This window comes from Alosa pseudoharengus, unplaced genomic scaffold, assembly GCF_046254945.1.
Source record: "Alosa pseudoharengus isolate Yale_2024_CS ecotype anadromous, Long Island Sound unplaced genomic scaffold, YU_APseudo_1.1 YU_APseudo_1.1_scf_13, whole genome shotgun sequence".
Lineage (NCBI taxonomy): Eukaryota > Metazoa > Chordata > Actinopteri > Clupeiformes > Clupeidae > Alosa > Alosa pseudoharengus.
The window spans coordinates 9,411,528-9,434,686 of record NW_027468598.1 but is presented as its reverse complement, the minus strand read 5'-3'; the positions used below and the strand labels follow the sequence as shown (position 1 = coordinate 9,434,686).

Below are 23,159 nucleotides of genomic sequence, written 5' to 3'. Positions count from 1 at the left end.
GCTTCACCTCACTGTGTGTTCACTGTGTGCTGAGTGTGTTTCACTAATTCACGGATTGGGATAAATGCAGAGACCACATTTCCCTCACGGGATCAAAAGAGTACTCTTCGTTTATGTGCTATTGTGAGTGTTTTGTTTAGAGATACTTCCGCTACAATCTATGTTTCCCCCTGACACAAAAAATGTAAAAAAGTCCAGTAATTACATTAACCACTCAATAATTTACTCATTACTCATTAAACATTTCTTATTTTTTACATTTAAACCTAATTGTCTATGATTATTTTTCCAGCTTTGCTAGATTGGAGGCTAAAATGGACCTCAGCATGTGAACAATAGTTCTCTAAAATTGTCGTGTTTGTCAATTAGAAGGCTTGTAAACCAGTGCTATAATAGTAGACTCACAGGGCCTACAATAACATTTCTATTAAACCTAGTGTGTGTATGAGCAACAGTGAGTGTTTGAGTTATTGTGTGTGTGAGTGTGTGAGTGTGTGTGTGTGTGTGTGCGCGTGTGTGTGCGTGTGTTTGTGTGTGTGTGTGTGTGTGTGTGTGTGTGTGTGTGTTCACACTCACAGGCTCATGGAGCTGCGGCGCAGAGAGCCAGACTTCCTCTTGAGCGTGGTGCAGATGAGCAGGTCGCTGAAGAGGAAGAGTGAGCGGTCCTTCTTCCCACCCACTGTTTTCTGCACAGTGCCAGGGGGAGGAAGCCAGAGTCACTACGGAGCCATTTTCAACCCAACCCATTCAGACCAGCGCCCAGGAAGAGTGCACTCAACCCAACCCATTCAGACCAGCGCCCAGGAAGAGTGCACTCAACCCAACCCATTCAGACCAGCGCCCAGGAAGAGTGCACTCAACCCAACCCATTCAGACCAGCACCCAGGAAGAGTGCACTCAACCCAACCCATTCAGACCAGCGCCCAGGAAGAGTGCACTCAACCCAACCCATTCAGACCAGCACCCAGGAAGAGTGCACTCAACCCAACCCATTCAGACCAGCACCCAGGAAGAGTGCACTCAACCCAACCCATTCAGACGCACAGAGCGCCCAGAAAGAGTGCATTCAAGCACCTCTGCACATATAAATGTGTGTATAAATGTGCACACTTACCGCCTCCATCACCATCTCCTGACGCAGGAACTTCCTCTGAGGGTTCATGATCTAGAGGAGAACACAGGATCACTCATATGAAGATCACCCCAGGGGGCTGACTCTGAGAACAATCAGGGTCCAATTCTGCTCTTATGGGTACAGTGATACGGCATCATACTGACTGGCACAGACACAGATATCAGTCAGGCTGTGGTATGCTAGTTATGGAAGTTTTATGTAATTAAATTCGGTGACGTAAGACTAGTCCACTTAGTTCTTTACAGCATTGATGCTCTATGTTGTGTGGTTATCATTAAATGTAATATGAGCGATGTTTTTAATGTTTAGTTGATGTCTCACATGCTCCACTCCCTCGATGTGGGCTTCGATTTCCTGCATGACGCGGGTCTCCCGCTCCACTTCCTCCGCGCTGCGCCGGCCCTTGTTGATCCGCTCTGCCAGCCGCTTGATGTTCCTCTGGGCGTCCAGCAGGAATGGGTGGTCAGGGTGGTCCTCAGGGGTGTGTTTCAACAAGTCCTGCCCCACCACACACACACACACACACACACACACACACACACACACACACACACACACACACACACACACACACACACACACACACACACACACACACACACACACACACACACACACACACAAATGTTTCAGTACAGGGAGGACGCAAGCTCTACAGTCTCTGATAACCTATGTGCCCTGATGTACAGATGACTTACCTTGACCAGCAGCTCGTAGCGAGGGATGCGCTGGACAGGTTTGATCATCAGGTCACCGAGGGCCTGCTTCTCTTTATTCTCACGCATGCTTTGCTGGATTGACATTAGAGGAGGGGGAGAAACAGATGAGAGAGGAAGAAAGAAGAGAACGACAAAAAAGAAATGGACAGAAAGGACCGCAAACAAGTATTTAAATACTTATACATCAGAACATAAGCATGTATTTAAATACTTATACATCAAAACTCAGCCAACACAGATTCTTCTGCAGAATTATAGTCAGCAGAGTTAGAGTCCTATAAGTGGGCATCATCTCCCTTATGGTGATGTTAGTGTCCCCTAGAGTAAAGCTCAATTAGTGTAATTGTAGACCACAGCCACCAGGGGGCATAGTGACTCACACTATGGCAGGAGACAGGCCAAGCAGCATAAATGGTTTTTGGAAATTCTGAGCACTTTAAGTTGATGAGAGGTCCTAGCCAAAAACACTTGTGAAATTGTTTTTATAAGTCCGGTCTTAATGCGCCTCGCTGCCTCTCTGCCCTACTGCGGCGAAACCTCCTGAGACGCAGACCAATTTAAAACGAGCCCCAGACTGTGTCATTGACAAAATGTCAGGAGGCATTTTCTACATCCAAGAAATATGAGTCCTCTGCAGGAATGTTTTTTTTAAGTCTTGATTCATACTTTGCTTGCAACTTCGCAAGTTGACAAAATCCTTCAAGAGAAATGTCTGACCCTTTAATGCCAGCTGAAACCGTAATTCACTGAACTCTCCCAAACATTCCACCTCCAGGAATCAGTGATCGATGGTCTCTTTCCATTGAACCTCACTATATATGATTGCAGAAAGCATGTACACACATCACACACACACACATTTTTACGCCCACACACACGGAGAGAGATAAATATATATATATAGAGAGAGAGAGAGAAAGAGAGAGGGAGATGGAGCTCTCATATAGAGATATAACACTCTAAACTGACCTCTCACACATGTGTACTTTAAAACACACAAAACGTACCTCCAGAAACTTTAGGAATGCAGGTTTGGCCTCCTTGGCGATCCTCACAGCATCTTTGGCATTCAGAAAGTTGTCAATGTAAGCAGAGTAAATATTGGCCAGGATCTCTTTGGAGAACTGTGTGTGTGGTGGTGGGGGGGAGAGAGAAACAGAGACAGCACAATGAAAACATGACACACACACTCTAGAGCATCATTTCTAAAGGTCAGGCTGTTATGTAACGGCCATACGATGAGGGCTGTCACGCCAAACTGCTGAGAACGCTGACCGTAATGGCCCTCAAGCTTGTGATTGGAGGCCAAGTTCATGTAGTGTGTGTTCCATCATGGCCTGTTTTCCTCTATCTGTGTACGGTCAGGAGGTGTGTGTGGTGACTGCTTTTTTGCTGTGTTTAGTCTGCGAGGAGGTCTTTAAAGAGCGGAGTGTGTCTGCGTGCTGTGATAGCCTGGCTCTTGGATGCCGGACGGCCGTTCATCACGGGAGTCGCTGACACCTTAACGCCTCTGCTGTCACTGTGAGTGGGAGGCAGTTTACACAGCAGCAGCACATCGCAGGTACAGAGACGCAGCAGGGGAGAGGGGATGAAAAGACATGAGAGAACAGAGGAGAGAGGAGGAGATAAAAGGAGGGAGCAACACCCGTAGAAGAGGCGCCAGAGAGAAGGGAGCAAAGAGACAGAAAAAAAAGACAGAGAGAAATCATGGAAACGAGAATGAAGAGGAGTCAGGGAGAACATCCAAGCCATGAGGCAGAGAGAAGAGAGCACAGAGAGACAGAGAGAGAAGACGACTACCCCAAATCAGAGAGAGAAAGTGATATACAAATCTCGTAAACCCATATTTAGCATCAAAAAGGACATAAATAACATATCAAATGTTGAAAATCAAAATGTTGACTATTTCATGGAAAATATATGTTCATTTTGAATTTGTTGCCAGCAACATGTTTCAAAAAACCTCTTCATTTAACAACATTCTGTAAATGTTTAGGAACTAAGGAGACCAGTTGGTAGAGTTTTGAGAATGAAATGTTATATAGGATGCCCGATATAGGATTTCAGTTGTGCAACAGTATGGGGTATTCTTAATCATGTTTTTCATTCCATGGTGCACCTAATTTGACAGGTCTGGACTGCAGACATGCCATTTTAGCACCTGGAGAAATACTGTAGAAGAAAATTCATTTTGGCATTGTTTTCCTGACGTATTCAAGGTCTTCCCTGGAAAATACATTGCCTGGATGGCAGTATATGTTGCTCAAAACCTGTATACATCATTCAGAATTGATTGCGCCTTGCCAGATGTGCAATATGCCCATGCTGTAGGCACTAATGCACCTCCACACCGTCATAGATGTTGGGTTTCGAACTGAGCACTAAAACAAGTTGGATAGGTTGGATACTTGGATACTTCTCTGCTTTAGCCCAGATGAGTCTAAGATTTCCAAAAATAATTGCACATTTTGATTGGTCTGACCACAGGACCTTTTTCCATGTTACCTCAATCCATTTTAAACAAGCTCAGGCCCAGATAAGATGGTGGTATTTCTGTATCATGTCTAAATACAACTCTGGCTGTTGCATGTTAAAGCTTACACTAGCTAGCATTTGTGAATTGAGTATCAAACTGTGTTCATAGACATAGAGGTTTTCATGAGCCCATACCATTTCTATAGAGAAACAGGTCTGAAGTGTTTGGGAAGTTCATCATCGACAGTACATAATATCATTAAAATATTCAGAGAATCCAGAGAAATCTCTGCAAACAAGGGATAGAGCTGAAAAACAATATTGGATGGCCGTGGTCTTTTGGACCTCAGATGGCACTTCATTAAGAATTAATGTTTTTCACCATTTGTCCACACAGGTTTCCACAGAGTAATGAATACCTCTACATCTTTACTTCTAAGAGACTGCCTCTCTGGGATGCCCCTTTTCATACCCAATCATGTTGCCAGTTACCCTAATTAGTTGTGAAACATTCCTCCTTTTGTTTTCTTTATCATTACACAACTTTTTCTAGCATTTTGCTACCCCGTCACAACTTTTTTTGAAACATGTTGCAGGCATCAAATTCAAAATGAACATATAATTTCCAAGAAATAGTCAACATTTTCATTTTCAACATTTGATATGTTGTCTCATCCCACTCTCTTTTCTCTCTGTCTCAACAACATACACATACCTGATGGAGAAGGCTGCTGCTCCACCTACTATACAGCACATGCAGCAAAGTACCCTGCAGGTCCACATGTCTACTAGTGTGTGTGTGTGTGTGTGCGTGTGTACTGGTGTTTATTTACATGAGTGTGTAAAGTACCCTGCAGGTCTACATGTCTACTAGTGTGTGGTGTGTGTGTGCGTTTGTGTACTGATGTCTATTTACATGTGTGTGTGCATTGTTAGAGAGAGAAAGAGGGCGAGGAGTGAGAGTTAGCAAGCGCAGAGGTATATACTGTAAACACACACACCACCTACATGTAGCTGGTGGATGCTGAGCTGCCCGTGAGGACAGAGATGTCCTCTCTCTCTCTCTCTCTCTCTCTCTCTCTCTCTCTCTCTCTCTCTCTCTCTCTCTCTCTCTCTCTCTCTCTCTCTCTCTCTCTCTCTCTCTCTCTCTCTCTCTCTCTCTCTCTCTCTCTCTCTCTCTCTCTCTCTCTCTCTCTCTCTCTCTCTCTCTCTCTCTCTCTCTCTCTCTCTCTCTCTCTCTCTCTCTCTCTCTCTCTCTCTCTCTCTCCATCTCTCCCTCACCCCGCCGCTCTCTGACAGGCATGTCAAAACTGTGTAGGGCCACAGGGCCTGAGCGCTCCTTCGCCACACACACACGGATTACACGGGTCAAAGGGGATTACAGACACACTCCCACTCATAAACACAAAAATGGACACACACACACACACGCACACACACATTCCACCTTTGTGGTAGTGGGGGATGAAGGAAACAGGAGTAAGAAGGCCCACATGTTAAACTACAAAAAAACACTTTCCTCTCATTCAAACTTCTTAAAAGGGAAAAAAAAAAACGGAAAATAACATTCTAGTCGCAGAATTTGAGGACTCCGATGCTTTTCACTTTCTTGTAGTTCATGATATAGGATCAATTCAGCCCAGGCAAGCAAGGTTGTTCTTCTCTCTTCTTTTCATGAAAAAGAGGAAGGGGTGATCTGAGTCTTGGCAGACTTGGCAGAAAAGGTGACACTGGCCATTCATCTCCTCCTACGCACCAACACCATCTCACACCATTTCTTTCTCTCTCTCTTTCTCTCCATCTCTTGGCTTCAACAAAGCCTCCATTGAGAAAGAGATGATGGCGAGCAGCAGGAGCTGAACTGATGTCCCCCCGCCAAAGTGGGCTTAGGAGGAGGAGGGCGGCTCACTGTCTAGATAACCGGCACTTTGGGGATATTTCAGACACCACTAGCACACACCAGGGGAGCTTCACTTATTAACCACTAGGCAGGGTTCCATGAAGCAGGCTTTCCTACACTGTGAGGACACAGAGTACAGACTACACAGGGAGGAATTTGAGACATGGCTGGGGAAGCTCAGATATACAGGTAGCCACTAGATAGGACACTAGAAACATGCCAGACGAGGGCCAGATATGGGCCACAGGCGGCTGTTCTTTGGTTCAAAACGGATGCATATATAAATCACCTGACTGTGCACCTGACCACTCGGCAGCTGTGAGGAGGGAGATGACATGCATTCATTCATTCAGCAGCAGGGCAGTGACGGTGCGCTGAGCAGGCTCCAGCCTGACCGGTGTTTTATAAGCCTGTTTCATAAGCAGCACTGGCCGCAGGGGGCTCCTGCCTCTTCCCTGGGGCACGGGGAGGTGTGGATCTGGGGTGAAACAGAGGGCTGCCTCTGGGTGGGGGGGTTGGTGGATGGGGGAGTTGGAGAGTTGCGTGAGAATGGACATAGACTCCCACACAATGTGACTCAGGAGAAAGACACAGAAGATTGGGGGGATGGAGGTGGTGGTGGGTGGTGGGTGATGGGTAATGTGCATGGCACGCACCTCCACCCTGGCAGACGGGGAGACACACAGGCGCGCCCCTCTCCCGTGTCTGACGCCTCTGCACTGCCCCTGATGCCACCCTTCCCCCACTGACCCGCTGCTGTCGGTGGGGGGAGGGGCCGGGCGCTAATTAGACGTATCGTGGGCGGCTAACGACTCTGTGACGAGGCCCACCGCTGAGTGCTGCAGCAGAGGCACCGCTCTCCCGTGTGGAGCTCACCCTGGGCTTGTGTGTCTGACTACAAGCTGTGGCACACACAGGCTGTCTGAACCTGAACAAAGCAGGCTCATAAATACAGACTGTCTCCATCACTGGCCTCCTCCCACACACAAACGACACAAAGAAAACCCCACACTGCAACAGAGTCATTTCAATGACGATTTTCACATAATTAGTAGGCGCTTTCTAGTTGTTTTGGTCTTGAGAGTGCTAAGAGACCGAATAGTTTACGTTTCACTGTGAGGTTGAGGTGACCTTGCCTTCAACCCAGTCACATTTTGGACGTGCTTTTAGAGTTTTGTACACATTGACTAAATGTTCTTCCCTGGAGAAGTGATATGATTTTACGGTGCAGGGCAGATTTATGCTTAGCTCTGCTGAGCCTGTGAATTGAATAAGGATTTGATGAGGGCAATGATGTGAGTGCAGTCTATCAAAATCACACCTCCACATTAAATGTAGGGACAAAATGTAATGCTTTCAACAGGGCTGCAACAATTAACTATACTAATAATTTCCTAGTCAGTTTTTGACATTTTTAAGGAAAATACCTCAAAATTGTCTGATTGCACCTTCATAAACTTGAATATTTTCAACTTTACATAGGCTATTCCTCTAGGACAGTACTAAACACATTTGGTGTATGGACAAAACAAGGCATTTGAGGGCATACTCTTGGGCTTTTGGAAACACTGAACAAAAATGTTCCACTGTTTTCTGACTTTAATCACACAACTAATTGATTAACTAATAAAATAATAGACAATAAAAAAAGTAAGTAAGTTGCAGCCCTAGTTTTCAATACTGTTGATTTTCTGGTGGAGCAAGCAAACTATAGCCAATATATGACAATGAAATGTTGGATGATGCTGTACAGGTCATAAATGAGTGTAATCAAGTTGAATGTATATGGTATGGCTGTAGTTTGAGCAATGTGATGTAGATAGTTCATAAAACTTTCATAGGAAAGGATAATAAATATGGATGCCTTCGTTACGGCATGAAACAGTTTCCTAAAGTGATCTTTTCAGTCCCATCTGGACATTATGCTCTGTAGAGAATGATAATAAAAACATGTAGCTGGAAGGACCGACAAACTAATAAGCTGAGAGGCAGAGGTGCTTTTTACAGCTAATCATGCCTGGCATTCTTTCCATTAAATATTACCACCTTTCCGTCTCAAACACTAAGGTGTTTCTTGTGTTTGATGGCATAAACATGTTACATATCATAGCAATAATACTGATTGGTTTCCATGGAGAAAAGGATGTTGGTCAAATAAGGGTTTAGATTCAACAGGAAGTATGTGAGTCAGCCAGCTCAAACCCAGAGCTCTCCCTCAGCAGCTTGGCGACGACCGCACACTCATCTAATCACACCTGCATGGCCAGATCAGCGGTCACTCACCGACTCGACGAGGAGGTGTCCCACGATCTGCTTGTCGTGCCAGTCGTTGACGCAGCTCACCACCTGATCCAGGAACTGCTCGTGGTGGTCCAAGATCTCGGGGATTTGGAAGAACATCTCGTCCACCAGGGAGGGGTCCACCAGCGGCGAGTTCTCCGGGTGCTTCAGCGGCCTCATGTAACCCTGTCACACAGGGTACAGAGAACACCATCTCCACAACTGACCAGCACAAGGACACGACAGCTGGACATAATCACGTCTGAGAACTTGAGACTGGGTATGTTTTCATGTGTGAAGACTACTACGCCTTCAGTCATAAAATAACGTACCGTAATGCAATAAAGGCAGTATTAGATAGTGGAAAATTACAAACATGCATACTCTACTGGAATCCTACTATATCATAAACAGGTCGTTACTGTTGTCTGGATGTGAGCTCCACATATGAAACAGGTTTCATGACCCACTCGAGTGTGTATACAGTATGCAGTATGTGTAGAGTATACATGTGTGTAGGTGATTGTGCACGTATACATATGTGTTGGTGTGTGTTTGTGTGCACGTATTTGTGTGTGGGTGTGTGTTTGTGTGTGTGTGCACGTATACATGTGTGTGGGTGTGTGTTTGTGTGTGTGTGCGTGTGTGTGCTCATACTTGTGCATACATGGGCTGCTCTGGGACAGGCTTGATGAAAGGAAATACCTCCCTCCCCCCATGGGGCCTTTACTGAGGCACATCAGGCCTAAAGTATCTGCCCTTTCATTTTTCAAAGCACAGGATATGAACTCTCTCTCTCTCTCTCTCTCTCTCTCTCTCTCTCTCTCTCTCTCTGACACACATACATGTGTAGGGAATGGGATACACTCCTTCAATTGCTCTTCCTTTTACTGCCCCATGCTCTTAAAAGCACACATTTCTCCAAAAATTCAAATCCTTCATCATCTTGGTGTGTGTGAAACAGGAGAAGCGGGGAAAGCAGATGAGCTCAGCACACCCCCACAGCCACAACCACCCTCCCTCCCCATCCTCCTCACTTCCAGCAGGCCACCACAGCAGCCACAGCAGAGGCGGCAAACTCCCCCACCCCCACCCCCACACACACACACACACGCACCCCCCCCACACACACACACACACACACCCACCCACACACACACACACACACACACACGCACTACCACAACCAGTGCCCCAGCAGCACTCATCTTCTGTGGGAGTCTCAGGCTGAACCAGCAGATGACATGGGGCTCATTGTCAGCATGCTAGCTGCTCATGCTCATGTGTGTCCCAGCATGAGAGGCACGCTGGGACCACATGACGCAGAGAAAGGGAGTCATTACCCTGCGGGTGAGCGCGGAGGCTTGTCCATTTTCTCCGAAAACAATACTGTCGCTGAGGTCAGACAATCTGGAGTTAGGAATGTAAATGAGCTCATGGTGACTGGAGCAGCTAGTCATGATGAATGACACAAAAACATGACCAATGGGCTCACAGCATGATGAGAAGAAACCGTGAGAACAACCAATAGGACTGCTTGCTAGAGGAGGTTGGATTTGAAGGCGGGGGAGGACACTGATGTGCCTCACTGCAGTCCCTGCTCACCTTGTAGCCATGGTGACAACGCGAACAGCAGCCACCACAATAGCAGCCACTTTCTGCACACGCAATCGCTAGCAACGAGCGAGTCAGCAGAGAACATCACCTTAAGGATGGATGGGAGCTCTCGCCTACACTATTCTGCTGGATCACTAGTGTCTGAAAACACTGGGAATGAAGAGGCTTGTAATGGACTACAGTACTTACACATATGCTCTAACATCACCACACACACACGAATACTCTCACACACAGACGCACACACACACAAAGCCACATTCAGTCTGCTGTTATCAAAGGTCGGCAGAAGGGCAGTGGGGTCAATCCAATCCTAAATTAAAAGGAGATGAGGCCACACATAGCACTCGATGGGGATTACAAATGTACAGAGGGCAGACCATTAAAGCGTGACCTCCAATCTTCCACTCAGATTGTGTGTGTGTACTTGTGTGTGTGTGTGTGTGTGTGTGTGTGTGTGTGTGTGTGTGTGTGTGTGTGTGTGTGTGTGTGTGTGTGTGCGCATGTGTTGTATGTGTATAGCAGACATAATTTGCTTGCATTGTGAAAGAAACCTGCTTCATATATGGAGTGTGTGTGTGTGTGTGTGTGTGTGTGTGTGTGTGTGTGTGTGTGTGTGTGTGTGTGTGTGTGTGTGTGTGTGTGTGTTACACTTGAGCCCTGCTCTCACCTGGATTAGTGTCCTCAGAGACTCCACATACGACTGTTCAGTGTCCAGTAAGGTCATCACCACATGTCTTCTCATGTCCTGCAGAGGGAGACAGCAATGTTAGGACCATGGGGAACAAACATATGGTACACCACACATATGTCTTGGGGGGGGGGGGGTTTCTTTTTTTTGCCAAAAAGAAGGAAAAAGATAAAAAGCCTATTACACAGTATACAAATCAGTTAAGGAACCAACCATTAAAAGATAGCCATCAGCATTATAAGAACCATACATGGTAATCCATTTATTCAAAACAGTAATCTATCTCTCTCTCTCTCCTACCCACCCACCCACACATACACACAAAGCACGCTGTGATGCAATTTGGCTTGGCCCTAATCAAAATAGGAGTTTCCTGTTTACTGGTTTGCATCTGCACACTGGGCCACATAACTGTGTGTTTCCTCCAAGATAAAAGCCTGTACTTTACTGCAGTGATTCTCTCTCTCTCTCTCTCTCTCACTCTCACACTCACACACACACAAATGTACACCACATGATGGAGCCATGAAGCTACACTTTGTGGTTGCATGAGGGACTGTACTGTGTCCACGGCAGGCTGTACATCAGGCGTGCCCATGGGAAGCAGAAGCAGGACTCTGTGAGTGACAGCGGTAGGGGGTGGACAGGGGTGGACGTCTTCAGCAAGCCACAAGCAGACTCAGTAATTGTGCACAACCAAGTGAATGGCAAACATTCCCTCTAACAGGCCAGCCAATGCAGCACAGTTAATTGGGAATGTCTATGGAGGCAGAGCTGGGAGCACTATTAAAGTTTTGGGAATCTCCCATTAACCACAACGGCATTCTCTGGCTTTGGGCTGCTGTTGGGAGATTGAGATGAGGCCACACGGTATTTATGCGTAAGAATCTAAAAAAGGGCCAGCGCTCGGTCAAAGGCTCGCAGGTCACACGGAGCTCTGTGGTAGGGACGCACAGAGAGTCCAGTGTGGTTTGAGGTGCCTCACTCTCCCTGCTCAGCTTACACTCTCACACACACACACACACACACCGCCCTCCTCAGACCTCTGTTGATAAGGATCGTCTGGTGCCACGGAATGAGAAGCGCAGTGACTGGAGGTTCTTTCTGGGGCTGAGAAGAGATCATCGCATCAGCACTGACTGGGAATAAAATCCTCCTCCTCATTTCTAAGTTAAGCTCCAACAGAACACTCAGTGCTCGATTTTATAGACTTCATCAGGATCAATTATAATACTCTCAGCATAGAGTACAGCAAGACGTCCTCTTAAAAACAGAATCCCCTCTTCAGTCCGCCTAATCATCATCTCAGAGAAAGACCACACTTATAGTCTTGACCACATCTATATGCAGACAGGAAAGCAGGCACAGAATCAATGCGATTTAAAATCGATGGGGAGGGCGAATGCTGGAACTTAAAAAAAGGAGTGAAAGATGAAAAGAGAGGAAGAGAGGTAGAAGTCACGACAACCCAGTGGCGCAGCAGGAGCTAAACGAGCCTAAACGGCCAGATCTGCGTGAGTCACACTGACAGAGATACCCTAGCCACTCTCTCTTCTTCCTCTTGCCTCCGGCCAGGAAAAAGAGACCGCTAACCTGGCATCTGTGTGGTGATTGGTGCCACCGTTAAAAGTGCTCTCCAGAACCGATTCCATTCCTGCCGAGCACCGGGCGGTAATTGGTGCGGCGGCCACATCGGACACGTGCTGCGCTTCACGTGTGAGAGAACCTGCTGACCCCCATCCCCCCCCACACCTCCATAAGATGATTGTCTTTTTATACCTCTTGACTTCAGTCTGACTTCACATCGCTGAGTCATCCCATTCACATGGCCAAAGCACCCACAGCCTAGCCAGGCCCATAAACAAAGCGCTGGCAGACTTCATCCGCGAAAAAGGTAATATGTACTTATTACAACACAGGGTCATACGGTTTCAATCGGGGGCACATAGGGAACAAACAGAGGTGCAATGGAGGAAAACCCTATACAGAAACAGATGGGGTGTGTGAGAGAGGGAAGAGAAAGAGAGAGTGAGAGAAGAGAGAGGGAAAATGAGGGGGGTTAGGGGTAGAAAGTTTTATTAACTGCTATGTGATCTTGGCAACACTGGAGTTACACTAAGGCAAACAGGAATAGAACTTTCCAGAACTTCATGTGGACCTGAATGAGCGTAATGGTTTACTTAAAATAAACACAGCAGATGAGGCAACACGACTGGCATGTATATCTTAAGGACCAGGTTGCAAATGAGACCAAAAAAAGTAGGGCCACCAGCGAGAAAACAACAGCCTGAGAGTCCCTGCTGATTAGTGTGCCCTTACCCATCTGGTCTGTCAAACACACTCACACACACACACACACTCACTCTCTCACACACACTCACTCACTGCTGCTTTTTGTAAATACCAATCTCCTCTGCTCCAGTGCTTTGGGCGAAGTTTTTTTGCATTCTTTCCTCCCTTGCCACCCAACAATAATAAATACTGGCCTAAAAATAACTGAAGATGACACCGAGACTCCCCTTCCAGCGCTCTGCTCTGCTATCCCAGTGGCCCCAGCAGGTGGTGGGCCGGAGACCAGAATAAACTTACTCAGGTGAGCCTCACTCAACAGCTAAAGGGCCACATTCTTCTTCAGAAAAAAAAACTCTCACACTGAGAGTACTGCATCCAGCAGCAACAACTTCTTACTACTTGCCTGAAAACATGTCTGGGACAAATAATTTGCTTTAATTTTATAAGCCAATGAGGGCCATCAAACTTGAAGCTAGCACTACTAAAACAACATGGAGTAGCATGCTTTGACTGACTGACAGCCTCTTAACTCTGGTTGTGTCGAGAGCATATGTAACATGGCATGACGGACATAGTCGCAGGCATGTGACCATTGCCCTCAGTTTCTATTAGGGGGTCCCTGTTATGACTGTTCCCTCCAAGCACCCCCCACACAATGGAATGATTATTATGACACATAATTGTAATGCAATTTAGCCTGCTCGCGGTGCAAAGCCCCACTGCCCACCCCCAGCAGTGCGACCGTGTATTAGTGAAAACACAGAGTTCACCACGGCATGAAAGAGGTCAAGTCCAGCTCCTGACAAAATATCAACACGGCCATCCACATTTCTTTGTGCTCGCTCTTACATAACCTAAAAAGGTGCTTTGTGCACGTTTATTACATATGCACATAATGGCCTGCTGTACTAAGTGGCGGCGTAATTGTAAGTACTTCATTGAACAGGAGAATATTCCTGATGGCCCTCGGAGAAAAGACGAGGTGAAATGGCACGGCTCTCTTGGGGGAGAGAGAATGGGCTTCATGCGGTGCGAATTATGGACATTTCTCTACTGCATTTGAAAGAACATGGCATTGGCTCATCGGGTGGATCGGCTCCATTTATTCCACAGATAGAGAGAGAGAGAGAGAGAGAGAGGGAGAGAGAGAGAGAGAGAGAAAGAAAAAGAGAGAGAGAGAGAGAGAGAGATGGTATAGGGGTCTAGGTGGAAAAAGAGACTGAAGTGGTAGACAGGACATTTTAGAAGTGCTTTCCAAAACAAGGCAGGATGAAGAGACCGAGTAGACATTTAAAAGCTACTGAAGCAGATGTTGTGAAATACCCTAAGAAATCTGTTGGGGCCAGATAAAAACACCAGCAACAGTAATTCCACAGAACACAAGCCGACAATATAAGATATTTATACTACAAAAACAATACACAGCTAACGAAAATGAGAATGCTTTCTACTAATAGCATGTATTACGTGTATTCAAATTGCATGGAAGAGCATACTCGGTAAAACTACTGACATTTATGGCTGTTGGCTGAATACAGAAGATGGCACTGAAGGCCTAGACGTTACTGTAAGTAAATAAACCTTTAGAGATTTTATAGACAGAATCGTAATTACACACACACTAACCTCAGCACATAGCTTAAACATATCTCCTTCGCCCTTTCCCCCATATCTCACAGAGGTGAGCTCTTGAATGCCCTATGCACTACCAGCCCGTATCCCTCAGTGTGGGCGCAAACCCGATTTCCCAATGCATAAAACATTTCTCTCTCCTCATATGCCTCCATTCTGTTGGGTCACTGAGGAATGTGGCAGTAAGGTGAGGGCAGGAGCGAGGCAGGGGGTGGGGCAAACGGCTGCTGAGTAAGGGGAAAACGAGAGGCGGTCAATCCTGCTTGGGTCCAAAGGAGATTGCGCTGAGACTAGAATCACAAGCTCAGAGCCAAACGTGAGTGTCCCCTCCCAGCTTTGGGACACTGGGTTTGGAGCAGCTATTGGGTGACCCAAAAGAAACAGAAATGCGTGGGAACTCAGAGAGGTGGGCCAAATGAACCCACGATAAAATAAAGACATGCATTTACGTGGTCTAGCACAACAGCTGGGAGTAATATGAATATCAAAGACAAAGTTGTAAGCCGTAATGAACGGGGTCCTTGAAGCAGGTCACACCACAGAACCTTCTGATGTAGCAATGTAAGTACCTATGTCAGGAATCAAACTTACAACCCTCAGACTGCCCAGGAGCAGAGAATAGTTAAGCTAAACGGTCCTAAACCGTTTCCCAATCATTCTCTATGGTAGTGCTCAGGGGCGTCACTAGACCTAGAACTGCACTGGGGCACAAGCCCCCCTAGGGAAGTCCGGGTGCATGCTCCCCCAGAAGAACATTATAGATTTTAATGTTTAAATGCATCAATCTGGTGCACTTTGGAAAGAAGAGGTTAGACTTGATTATTTTTTATATAGTATGGATATTTGTGCTGTAGCCCAAACTATTTTGTGCTTTGTCTTTATTAGTTTGTGGCCAACGCAGCTTTCAAAATGTAAACTTGATAATTAGAAGGTGAAGAAGAATCAAAACAAAACAATTGTGTTCCAGCAGCTTCTTTGCTTGGATGAATTGCTAATGAAGCAGGGAAAGTCAAATACCCAGTTCAGCAGATGCAACTGCTCTTTATTCTTTCTCTCACCAAAGCAAGGGATTGAGGAACAGATGGACTCAACGCCTCCTGGATGGAACAGATCCTTTATTAGGAAATGTCCCTTTATGGGGTGTGGTGCAGTATTAATGAGAGTCTGATGTTACAATATCCACAATGGGACTAAATAATCTAGTGGGCTGTTTTATCTATTTGTACAGACAACTAGACATTGTATGGTCTACATATCACTGAAGAGAATAACTACAGCTGTCTTTGAGCATGTCTTACTTCTCACTTTTCTGTGCAGTAGTTTGCTTGTTCGTCTCTAAAACACCAGACAAAAACATACTTTGGGCTTTGTTCTTTTGCCAACGATTTTTGGCAACCATTTAGAAATCTATGATTGATTAGTCATCCCTTACTGCTAGCTGGCCAGTGAGAACCATCTCTGGGCCTTCCCCTGCACAGCAGAACAGGGGTGGGGATGATCATGTAAATGAAGCAGTACTCTTCCCAAACACTGATTCTTGTTCTCACAATATGGACCCAAGAACTCTTATTGGATTATGTGGTCTTATTCTGAGGAAGGTCCCTTGTTTCATCACTCACCACCTAGAATGTTCAGCCTGGAATGAAGTCTGAGGCTGTTTCATCTCAGTCATGGGAACACTTAGGTAACCAAATTAGGACCAGGGACAATGGCAGATTGTGTTGTCCCCATTCCTATTTTCCCTTGCACACACAATAAAATAAACAAGAGAATAAATGTGGAACACACAAGTCTGTGAGTGGATTTTCTATGCCTTAGTTTGCTTAACTCTGCTGTATGCTATTTGAGCTAATGTGCAATTCATGCAAGTAAACATTGATACAACTCAGCCTGGGCAGATGGGTTAGACTCTGATACAACCGATGAAAAAAGACCAAGAAAGTCCGATGGCTAAATATTTTAAAACCCTGATATCTCAGCCCATCCTAGGCACCTCCACCTGTAAGGCTGGTGCATTCCTGATTGACCGCACTGGCTCGGCATGCACTGCCCTCTTGCCCAATGTAATGCAACACTCCTGCTGTGCCCAGGCCCAGCTTTCTGCTCTCCGAGCATCATTATGACACAGCGCTGGCTGCTTGGACTCGGGCTCCAGCCACTCTTGGCCAGTCCGGCGTGAAGACTAATCAGCTAGAGGGACAGGCCAGGCGGGCACGCCAGGCAGAAGTCTGGCTTCGCTCGCGCTCTCCCCTGGTTGTTGTTGGCTCCGGAACCTGAACCCAGCAGCGGCCGAACAGGAGAGGGGGCTGGGGGGGTTCGGATCGGATCCTGTTTCCCCTCTGCGGAGCAGCTGTCTGCTGGAGGCCTGCAGGACACGAGGCCGTTTAGCGCAGCTGCCAAGCTGTCTGTCTGGCTCCTGCACGGCCACTAATGCCACAGTGCTTGATTAACGACATGCGCTGGACGGAGCAGGTGGAATTTTTAGATGGGAGCGGGAAGCACATCTCAAATCCTTGACTACCTGCTCAAGTTCCTTCCCATCAGACTTAAGCCTGTAAGATGGTTTTAAGAATTTACAATCCATCTCATGGATTAAAATAGTAATTACAGAAAACAGGAAAGAGAACGGTGAATAGCTAGATCCTCACAATAATTTGCTTAAGGATACAGTAATTATCTAATCAGATGGATATTACAGGGAGACATAAAATCAACAGTAGAACAAGAATGATCAAATCATAGCACAGAGAATGGCAGTGCATGAAATGTCAATGACTGCCTGTTGTGGTGCCTTGGGCACATTGGAAACCAGAGAAAAGGTGATCTGGGAATGTGGGAAGCTAGTTGCCTAGCACCTGGGTCAGACATCACACCCCTCCCCTCTCCTTCTCCCTCTGCTCTGGTGGTGACGACGGAGTGGTTGTAGCTGCAGCCACAGCTTCTGTCTCAGCACGGACGCTAGCCTTCCATAACCTCACTTCCTCTTCCCTCTTTTCAGTCCCCATCCTCCAGCCCAGTCCACGGCATCTGGCATAGCAGACATCCAGAGACACTCATCCAGCAGCCTCCCTGAGTAGACAGGCAACCATCAGGCTCTGCTACCCTGCAGTGCCTTTCATCAGCGTTATATAACTCCGATGATGCCACAGGCTGAGACAAAGGCACACGGTGTGGGTGTGAGTGTGTGTTTGTGGGTGTGTGTGTGTGTGTGTGCCTGTGTGTGGCCTGCATATCTGTGTGTTTGTGTGGGGCAACATGTTTGGACAATAAACAGAAGCTGCCCTTGCGTATGTGTGGTCTGTAGAAATCACATTTGGTGATCAATGCTGGTCACTTGTCGCTGGCCCCAAAACAGACCATCTAGCAGGATCAATTAGGCTGGCACAGCCAGTGAGGGGGTGGGACAGGGGGGGGGATGCCCCCCTGAACAAGATGAAACGCAGAGAGGATGATCCCTCATCAAATCCCTATCACACAGAATCTGGCATCCCTGTTTTCTCATCCCACATTCCTTGGTGTGCCTGGATTTCCCGAGGTCGGACCCATTCCCAGGAGACCAAAGCAAACACTAAAAATCCCCACGGCATTCCATGCGCACATCGTGAGAGGAGGAGAATTCTGCAGGCATGCACGATCCAACCTAAGGCCTCTGCACACCTACTGTACGGGAGCAGGAAGGAAGACCCATGAGGACACATCAGGGGGAACTACCCTGTACAGTGCATCTGAGAAGCCAACACAGCTATGCACAACACGCACCAGGTTCATGACAGAAGCACTAGGCTTTGGGATCAATGAATAGAAAACTAATGTAAATAGGAAGATAATTATATAATTAATTTACAAACTAATATTTACAATTAAAAATACAATTTACAAACTACACTTATATAGAATCTCTACATTAGCTTTATTATTGCATACATTTTCTACCAATGGTTGCAACTACAATGGTTACATCAACCTGAAAACCACATGCAACTGGCCTCTTGATAAAAGACAAATGCAAATTGATTTGATCTTCCTTTTAATCTAAAACGAGAGTGAGATCCTTGCATACCATACCAATATGCCACCACTCTATGCAGGAGCACAGCAAGGCATCACAGCCTAATGGCATTTTGTCCATTTAAGTGCCCTGTTCAAACAGCAGTCACAGGACTTGCTAAACTGGCTAAACTACTATTTTTGGGTCAGCGGGGACAGACATGACGCAGGAAAGAGGCAGAAAGTCTGACAGGGAAACAACTATATGAAAGAGGCTGGACAAAAAAGTGCCACAGATAACTGCTCTGTAAAGCCTTAAAACCTCACATAAGGAAAGGTCCATTGCATATGGTTGGGGGGTTGTGGTATTAGGGATTTAACTATGATAACAAACATACGGGGTCCGACTGTTGCAAGCCCTTTTCATGGTATTAATACCCTCATTAACATGATGGGAATAACCATCTCCCTGCCCCCCATAGGGCCCTCAGCGTCATCAAGCACCACCTCTCAACACAGACAGGTAAATCCCCTCCAGAGATTATGTGTCTGTGCGCTCAGATTACATAGGCAAAGTCTGTGTGTATGTGTAGAGACAGCAGAGACACATAATCCAGGCTATTCCATACCTCCGAATAGACACCTTCACACATGTACACCACAAACATGATTAGAAAAACAGCAAGGGCAAAAAGCATGCCTCTTGTAAGCATTGGTCAAATGCACGGCTTCGCCATTGTCAATTTAACAGAATCAATAAGCCCAGTACAACCACCAATGTTTCTAACAACAACCACACAGTAAAACAGATAATGAAATTATTATGACTATAACTACAGCACACACAATAAGGGAGGCAGGCAGTTATGCAACCTCTATATATGATGGATATTACATACGGTGATGAAGGGAGGAACTAACTGAAACAAAAACTGTAGGAGGACTGGGAAAGGTACATGATGGGGATGAGAATAAAACATCAAGGTGTGGGTCTGTCTTCACAATACTCTTCACATCTCCACTCACATAAACACATATACACATAAGAGCAGGTTGCTCAGTGGGTTGTGGGACTTGAAGACAATGGAAGTAATCCTCTGATTCACCACTGGCATTTATGGTCACCTATAATTCGATTAAGGATGAGGTGGCTGAGCTGAGCTGCAACCTGGTGCCTCTGTTCGAAAAGGGGTTCAGCCATCATGCATGTTCATTCATTTGCTCCTCATACAGCATTTACAGCGTTTCTGGGGTGGGAATGAATCAGGGGCGTTTGTGGGACCAAAGGGCATACTCATAAACTAACAATTACTAAATCATTCCATTCCAATGTATACTTGGTTGACAGTATTCTTTGAAGTACAAACGTGAAGCAAATTCATCACAGCAAGGCATTATGTTCTCAGGTCTGATGATGGAAAATGAGAGACCACAAGAAGGACTAGATGACAAGTGGAAAAGCCAAGACTTGATGTAGCAGTCAACATACAATTACCTATTCCACATGTTACATAAAAGCACTTAAATACTCTAGGAAAATGAAAAGAATGTTAGGAGGCTAATCATGACGACACAACATCACAGCAACATGCCAAACACAAACACATCTACCTCACTACTTGTTTGGGAGCCTCCCGAGCCCCCGTTGGCATTCCCATTCCCGCCAGGTTCGACTCCCCTGTCCGACACCTCGTCCCCTGTCCCTCCTCCTCCTCCTCCACCGCTGTCGTCGCTGACACTCTCCCCATTCTCCTGCATCTCCTCGAGGGCGATGGTGAACTGGGCGAGGGTTCGCACCATCTGCAGCATGCGGGACGCCCGGCTGGTCTGTCTCCGCAGACGCGCGTGCCGCCCAGCCGCCCGGGACTCAACCCCCCACTGATCCGAGCAGATCCACTGCTTCCAATCACCCAAACCAGCCCTCTAAGCAGAGACTGAAAATAACAGCTTCCCCCTCCCCTCCCCCTGATCAATCCCTGACAAAAACGAGATCCACTGGGGCTTTTCTTCTGGTTGTCTCTCTGCCCACACTATGATAAGTACAGCACAAAAACAAAAATCCTTTTAAATCCACAAAGTGTCTGAGGGTGGATGTTGCTGCCTGTCTAGTCTTCCTCAGCTGCTCTCCTCCTCCCTGGCTGCTGTCTCTCTGCTGAGCTCCAGCCTCCCTGCTCTCTCTATAGCAGGTAGAGCGCTAGGGAGAGAGGAAGCGCGTTGGAGAGAGAGAGAGAGAGAGAGAGAGAGAGAGAGAGAGAGAGAGAGAGGGAGGGAGAGAGAGAGAGACTGTGAGTGTGTGTGCAACAGAGCAAGCCAAAGTGGAGAGGGAGAGCGAGTGAGAGTGTGTGAGAGAGAGAGAGGTGGAGAGAGAGAGAGAGAGGGAGAGAGAGAGAGAGAGAGATGCAGCGCTCGCCTCCTGAGTGAGTAATGAGTCGCAGAAGGCAGGGGGGGAGCGGCTGAAAGCAGCGGTCCAGCAGCTCACAACAGCAACAGCACAGAGTGATTGCAGCCCGACAGCCAGTGAACAGCCAGGCTTAACCAGTCAATGGCAGATCCAGCTCACCCACCACCATCACCACTACCGCCCACAACACTAGCCTCTTCCCTGTGCGCATCTCAGAGCAGACTGTGCTGGCTAAGGCAGAGGATATCAACACTGACCTGTAGCTTTGAGTGGAGAGAAGAATCGAGATGGCAGGGGAGACAGAAAGAGAGAGGGAGAGAGAGAGAGAGAGATAGAGAGAGAGAGAGAGAGGGAGAGAGAGAGAGAGAGAATCTCCACGGCAACAAGGAGGTGGGAACTCCAGTGATTCACTTTAAAATCCACAGGCACATGAAAGGCAAAACAAACCCACAGAGGTGGAACGGAGCAGCGGCGTGAGATCAATGGCCAATGAGTTCCATTCTCAGGCAGCCCCCCAAATCTGTATTTAATAACAGGGCACGAGTTTGATGGATGCCAAACACAAGAGCTCATTTAGTACCAGGGGCCACAGTTCAAGATAAAAAGTAGAGATGAGAGCATAGGTATCCAAGGACAACATAAAGTGCTGCTGTGGAAATGGCATCAATAACATTTCGCTACACAAAAACACTGCTGCCTACCACTCTTTCATATGGATCAATGAAACTAGGCACTAACATAGTGTCTGTAATCTGCCTCCGGTCTGCTACAAATGACATACTGTAATCAGTACCGGCACTCAACTGAACTCAACTGAAAGTTGCATTGCAATACTCTGGTGGTGGAAGTCAAACACCCTCTCTTGAACCGTTGTAGTGCTGTGTTCGTGAAGCAGACAGAAGACCATCTTCAGCGCCTTTCACGCTTCAAACCAATCTGCATTTTTCCATGTGTGACTCCGAGCGGCTATTTTTAGAGCCGCACCAGTGTGGTGGATCACATGGATGCATTATTCACACGGAGAGGGAGATGGTTTCATCCCGGCCGTTTTTTAAGAGCGCTCTGGGTGGTTGCCTTTCAAAAAACAGAGGAAAAAGGAGAGATGCTGCATTGACAACCACAGCTTGTTAGTTGTGGCAGCCCAAACACTTGACATGCTCTGGATGAATTTCGAATTCAGTGCTTCTGCTGAAGGGGAGGAGGTGTCTCAGAGCTTTACACTCTCCTCACTTTGTCAAGCTGCCATCTAATCCATCTCGGGAAAGCAAGTTGTGCATTATTAAGGAGCCTGGATGGAATCTTTAGGTTTGTTGTGAAGCTCCAAAGTGGGTCAGATTCAAGTGCTTCAAAAAGGGTCCCATTAGGAATCAGTCAATTATACATCACATGAATCATGGTGTACAGTATTATGCAACAATATTGTTTAAAATGAACTGGGGTTACATTTTAGATATCTGTCTAGCATTAGCATTAAATAGTTATACATGCATAACGGTATGGTTGAGGTAACTGACTTAAGAGATACAAAGATTCCTGTTCAAATACAGTATATTGCACTCTATTCACTTTCTCTGTCTTATCAGGCTGGAGTGCAGATTGATGATAGAGTGGTTTTTCTGTCATATGAGGGTCATCAGAGGCACCTGAAAGGTCACGCTGGGTGCGACAGCAAATGACTGCTGATGGTGTTGCTATGGAACCCAAGAGTTCTAAAAGCATCGCAGCAGAGATCAATTGGCTGCGGCATGGAAAGACACAGCAGTGTCCCTGCACCCACCCTTTAGATATCACCCACAAAGAGCATGATCATGCCCCGCTTACATCAAACAACACACCTAAGACAGACACATCAAAGTGTGTGTGTGTGTGTGTGTGTCTGGGCATCATACAAAAGAGTAGGACTTCCAATCCCATACATCATTATGGTAACCAGTAAGGTGGTTCAAAGTTTCTGTTTATCAAATTTAACGGCACATTAGAGGAGGACAGTGTAATGATGGTCAGCATGTGCTTTCTCTCTCGTTGGCAGC

At 46.5% G+C, this 23,159-nt stretch overlaps 1 protein-coding gene across 1 annotated transcript in view; it reads right to left on the bottom strand.

The window, feature by feature from the left end:
- Positions 1-23,159, bottom strand: part of arhgef17 (Rho guanine nucleotide exchange factor (GEF) 17) — a 74,593-nt gene that overhangs the window by 10,862 nt on the left and 40,572 nt on the right. Inside the window, exons 2-8 of the mRNA XM_076282004.1 lie at positions 10,797-10,874; positions 8,513-8,695; positions 2,862-2,978; positions 1,834-1,926; positions 1,457-1,633; positions 1,115-1,165; positions 577-686 (exon numbers count right to left, since the gene is read on the bottom strand). Of these exons, the coding sequence (XP_076138119.1) occupies positions 577-686; positions 1,115-1,165; positions 1,457-1,633; positions 1,834-1,926; positions 2,862-2,978; positions 8,513-8,695; positions 10,797-10,874 (809 nt within the window). The remainder of the gene's footprint in view (positions 1-576; positions 687-1,114; positions 1,166-1,456; positions 1,634-1,833; positions 1,927-2,861; positions 2,979-8,512; positions 8,696-10,796; positions 10,875-23,159) is intronic.